The sequence below is a fragment of the Scomber japonicus genome, chromosome 10 (assembly GCF_027409825.1).
Source record: "Scomber japonicus isolate fScoJap1 chromosome 10, fScoJap1.pri, whole genome shotgun sequence".
NCBI lineage: Eukaryota > Metazoa > Chordata > Actinopteri > Scombriformes > Scombridae > Scomber > Scomber japonicus.
Window position 1 is genome coordinate 13,459,383 of NC_070587.1, and position 6,000 is coordinate 13,465,382.

At 44.5% G+C, this 6,000-nt stretch overlaps 1 protein-coding gene across 1 annotated transcript in view; it reads left to right on the forward strand.

Moving 5' to 3' along the window:
- The window catches only part of kirrel3l (kirre like nephrin family adhesion molecule 3, like), a 33,890-nt gene that overhangs the window by 15,178 nt on the left and 12,712 nt on the right, over positions 1-6,000 (forward strand). The window contains exon 2 of the mRNA XM_053327516.1: positions 5,612-5,767. Coding sequence (XP_053183491.1) covers positions 5,612-5,767 — 156 coding nt within the window. The remainder of the gene's footprint in view (positions 1-5,611; positions 5,768-6,000) is intronic.

Consider the following 6,000-nt stretch of genomic DNA (forward strand, 5'->3'; position numbering starts at 1 on the left):
GCTCGCCCATGCGATCAGCCTCACTGCTGCCCATGATGTATGTAGCGCCCTTTTCCAGCAGAGAAAAACCTCATGGTGACAAGCTTGGAGACAGACTGATTACAGCATTCCATCAATCCCCTCTCAAGCCCACTCCTTTGCAATTGGATGTTGACAGGAGTCCACTTTTTCCATTTTTACCATACCTCACTTTTTCCGATCTTTCTAACATGTAGTGGCTCTTTCTTCCTGTTGTTCCTCCTGGCCTGCTTTCCTGAGTGTTGTGTTGACAAGCTGACACCAACCCCTGTGATTTTCACACCGGGGATGCAGAGAGTGCGAGAAAGGGACAAGGGATACAGGAAAGAGGAGATGAAGAGAAGGGGAGAGAAAGAGCAAAGGAGAGGGTGGCAAGAGATGACAGCTACATGGAGTCTGGAAAAACAGGCAAAAAAAGTAATGAAGAAAGATAATCAACAATTAGTAAAGCCTTATATAACTCTCAATGGGGGCCTATATGGCGTTGATTTCAAGGATCGTGACTGTAGACGTATGAGTTATAAACAGATGAACAAGAGGACAGGGCTGTGATTGTGTAAGGATGTTGGAATGACCGAGAATGCCCAGGGTGGGGGTATCAGCAGAGCAGCAGTGGGGGAAGGGGAGGCTGTGTAGATGAGCGGGTCCACTCTCTAAAAAGGGTCTAGGTCTGAGCCAAGATTTTCACAATGGAATAAAGGCTGAAAGGGGATGCTTGGAGGATTAAACTCCAGCAAAACAGCTATTAAAAAGTGGTTAGACTGCAATTTGGGCACAGAAATGCAGAATGGGAGAAAAGATAGTGAAAGTGGGTGGGTGGGAGTGCAGCTGCAATGCATCGTGGAAGAGAAAAGATTCAGAGAGGCCGGGCCGCATTAAGGTATGAGAGAGGAGGCCGTCTGCAGTGACACAAGCTGGAGCTATTTGCAACAGTCCAAGTCAAAGGAATACCAAGAGATGCTCACATATGTAGAGCATGTGTTGGGTACCACACTGGCACGAGTTGGTGGGTGGTATCTGTTGTTAGCCCCCTTCAAGCCCTCAGAAGTGCTGTAGGAGTCATGGTAATGAGCTTAGTAGCCAGATCAAACATGAGATGGGTGCAAGGTCCCCTTTGGGATATACTCTTTGGTTCAGCTACCTCAGCACTACTTTCTGTTTGTATACACACACACACACACACACACACACACACACACAAGCACACACACAGCATGAGGAAGACAAAAGAGCCTGACTCAAAACAAAGGGATAATAATTCCATACAGAGAGAAATGGAGCTTGCATTTTCCAGCCCGATTTAGAAGCCTTATCTAGACAAGGCACAATGGATGGCATTTGGGGAAAGGGGTTGTTTATTCCAAGCTTGACACTTTTTTGCCAATTGCCTTGTTTTGTGCTGGGGTTTTTGTCTGTTTGTCCTCCTCATTTTCTCTTCTCTGGCTCTTATTGTGGAAAATTCACACCAGCTGGGTGCAGGATTCTGTCTCCACCATTGGGGCAAAAATGCAAGTAGACATTGGGCGCTATTTTTTAACATTTTGAATTATTACTGCAGCGAGCAAATTGTCCAGTCAAGTTGAGAGCACTTATATTTATAGACCCCACAGGACTGGATGTTGCACTCTTTGCAGTGGATGGGAATGAGGACATGGAATAAAATCTGGACTGAAATAGGGACTCTCTGCGAACACAGCTCAGAGCCTCTTAGAGTGAATGAACATGTATGGTTAAGTGTCATTATAAAAACACAGGGAAATGGACAGAGTGCATTGCCCGAACTGTTATAAACAAGAGGGTCTGTGGTTTTATTTGAAGGACCTAACTTTTTAAATGTAGGGTTAAATGGATTTACGGTCTGAAATGCTGTTTTTCATTTTGTTAGATTACCAAAATGGCGCAATAGATTATGATTGTGGAAACTTGGTAGTAAATGCGCTGTACTGGGTTTGTTAGAGCCACATTTTATCTAAAGGTCATCTGCAGTGCCATTATCTTTCACAGTCTTTAGCTTCATGGCAAGCTCTTACACACACATACACACACTACACACATACAGACAGAGTGACTGGTTCAATCTAATTCTATCAAGGCAGATGTCCAGTGGTGGATGGATCATTGCTGACATCTGTCCATCTCTTCCTGATCCTTCATGATGTGAATGTATCCCTATCAGTTCAGATGAAGGAGAGAGAGTGCAGGCGGTGCCAAGGTCGACGCAAAGCTCTTTAATAGGTTGCGTCCAAGCTGGAAAGGCTGTTTTGCACTTAACTCCGACCATGTGACAGCAACAGCAAAGTCACTGTGTCAAAGTAACTGCTAAATGTGCCCTCCGGTGCCTGACAAGTTGCTTTCCCTATTAACACTGCCCCACCCTCCACCCTCGTTCACACATTCAGATACACACACACAAACACACACACATACACACAGGCATAAACACACTGAGCTCACATAGTCAGGAAGAAATGCATACACACACATAAACTCAGCCCTATGTGCATCCAGCGGCGTGAAATGATATTCCATTTTGAGAAATCCGGATTAAAATGTATCAGGCCAAATGTGTGTTGACCTTGTTACTCAGCAATGGAAAAGCACACACACACACACACACACAGACACACAGACACAGACACACACACACACAAGATAAGAAATAGAGTAAATGTTGCCTTGATGAGGACTTGTAAATGTAAATTTTATCTACCTTTTAAAGTAACATTAAGCACACCAACTGGTAGAACTAATGTATACTGTAAATATTAACCTGCGTACATTCAAGATGACATGGTAAATAAAGTCACATCTACTGCTGAGATGGTGGGATTTCATGTGGATTCAAAATCTTTCTTTTCGAATGTGATTCAATTGCAGCCAATAGACAAGCTCCTCATTTTGAGTCTGGTGTAAACACTGAAAGCCACTGTGTGTGTGTGTGTGTGTGTGTGTGTGTTTGTGCACATGCATGTGTGTACGTGACACTGCAGTACACTGAGAACAAGCCTCTTCACACCCACAGCTCCCTACTTCTTCTGACTGCCTCTCCTCCACTGTTTCTTTGTCTGGTTCTGTTCCTCCCTCTCTCTCCCGTCAGAAATGTATTCATGTAATTAAGCTGCTAATATACCGTCAAAGAATTGTCTAATTCAGCAAGGAGGAATTAAAGGAATCTGGCATGAGTCATTAGCCAGTCGAGATGTTCTGTTGAGCATTTTCAATAAGGGATCCGGAGAGCAATGAATCACTCATATGGTGTGAAGACATTCGCTACAGCACATGCTCTGTACTCTATATTTGTATGGCAGTGTATGAATGTGTGTGTGTGTGTGTGTGTGTGTGTGTGTGTGTGTGTGTGTGTGTGTGTGTGTGTGTGTGTGTGTGTGTGTGTGTGTGTGTGTGTGTGTGTGTGTGTGTGTGTGTGTGTGTGTGCGTGCGTGCGTGCGTGCGTGCGTGCGTGCGTGCGTGCGTGCGTGCGTGCGTGCGCGTGTGCGTGTGCGTGTGTGTGTGTGCTGTTAAATGCATATGTGAGCATGTAAAATTGTATGTGGGTGACGTAAAGAGAAACAATTCAATGCATGTAATCCATCTAAACAATCAACCAGTGCAGTGAATTATTACCCATTGTAAACATTGAGATACTCTGGGCAAGATACTTAATTGCAATCAATGTTTGTTCTGTTGCAAGTACAAAGAGGAAAATCCCTAACCCGCTGTGCAAGGGGAGACATATGAAAGTACAATAGCTCTTAAAGGCAGAATGTCAGGGACAGGCAGGCAGACTGTAAAAACTGCATTTTTTAAGGTATGACGGGGAAATTCCAGCCTTCGCTAAATGCCTAATAGCCTGAGCTAGAAGATCTTTCACTTCTCATTGACGCTATAAAATTGGCCTCTCTTTTGATCCACTGTGCGTGACACACATACAGTCTACCTGTTTGTAGCCACAGCTCAATTGGTTTTTCAAACACTTTGGTAAAATGATGTACAAGGAGACATTATTGGTGCGCTAACATGCATTGTTCCTTGAGCTTTTTCTCTGTTAAATTATCTATTATCATCTCTTTAAACCAGATGGAGGGCAAGTGAGAATGGGCATATGCGAAAACTGTTTTTGAACCACAACGGTCTGAGCCGTGGAGAACTCACGTTCCTGATGAACTCACTGTTTGGCGGCTTTAATTGTGCTGTTGGGTGACAGAGGCAGGAGGGTGCAAAGGAAGAGGGGAGGCGAGGGGCATGGTTCAGTCCATGGTGCACCCCGAGATGAAGTGGATAATTGAGTGCGGAATAAACACCGCCAACAATCTCGGAAGCCCCCCTTTCAAAGAGAAAGAAAAACTAGAGAGAATGGAGCGAGAGAGAGGGGGAAGAGAAAAGGGTTAGGGATAGAGAGAAAATCCCAGCTACCCTCTGGGGGGAAAAGCTGCTATTGAAAAGCTATTAAACTTGCATTTAGCAGGATTGATTGGAAATGAAGAGGCCTATTAAAATAGAGGGACAAGGGGACAATAGCGCGTCTCTGGCCGCCGTATGTTGCCCTCCTTTCAGCAGCTTTCTTCGCCGGGGAGGGGGGGGCAACCCTGTCTGTTTAAGCGCTCCCACCACGAGAAGCAGTTCAGGGGGGGCTTAGCACTGCCTGAATAGAGCCCTCTTTATCTTCCTCTGTCCCCCTTCCCTTCCATTCTCTACTGAGCAACAAAGAAACAGAGAAGAAGAATGAGGGAAGGTTTTTTTTTTTTAAGTCCTCCCGACTCACACAGACACCCCACTTAGATAACCAACCAACTGCCTCTCTCCCTCTCCTACCTTCCCCTACGGATTAGTTACCTCTGGAGTGTTTCCATCTTCTCCTGCCAGTAGGGTTTGTAAAACTCAATCTTTAGCATAGTGGCACAAACAGTTGAAACCGTAGATCCGTATTCATGCTGTGTTTCTGTATGTGTCTGAAGGCAGGCCAGCCAATCCAGCGAGACTGTGTGCCATACTTAAAGATAGCAGCGGAACGGAGGCAGGTGTCTCTGTTGACTTTCAGCAGGCTCAAACGGATGGGTCCCGAGGGAACTTTAATGGAATTTTGATTGTTTAACATCCATTTTTACAAAAAGCAGACTGAAAGAGTGGCAGATATTTCTTCCCAGAAGTGTGTTTGCTTCATGTCAGCAAGCACATAACCATATGGTCTTGGGAAAGAGTTAAATAAGTTATGAGGCACAGCTGAGTCTCCCTCTTACAAGCCACATTTATAGGGAAAAAAATACTTTCACACATATCAACCTTGTCCATCCTCACAGCAAATGCCATGAAAACAAGAGAGTGAGAAGACCAGTGCATTGGAGCCTGCTCTCTTTCATGCTTACTTTTTTTTCACAGCCTTTACAGTGCCAGTTTCCCTTTTTTCAAGCTACATATCTGCTGGCACAGCAGAACCGGACTGCCTTTCTCAGTAATTTGCCATTAGCAGTATTCTGAGCACCTATATATTTTATTTCCATTTGGTGAATTTCAGTATGAATTTGTCCAACTACCTTTATTAAAAAGTGGATTATAAGAAATGTTATATTCATATCTGTTTTTCTCTCTTTTCTTCCAGCAGCCGCAAAAGCAGCCTACTTCTCCCAGCAGCCTCAGGACCAGGTGGTTGTATCTGGTCAGTCAGTAACTCTACCCTGTGTCATTGTGGGTTACCGGGGAATGGTACAGTGGACCAAAGATGGCCTAGCATTGGGTGGAGAGAGAGACCTACCAGGTATTATCACTGACCTCTTCTTTCTGTCTGTCAGTGTCTTTTTCACTTTCCTCTACTGCTTTCGGTGTGTTTATTGCTTTCTCTGTCTCTGTCTGTCTTGTGGCAATCAATGCCAGGTCTCATTAGATACGTCATAGATAAGTCTCTCTCTGTCAACCATTGGGGTTTTATACAAATGAATGGTTAGACAACAATGCACTGCAGACAGTTCAGCTTCTGCTGCACACTCCGAA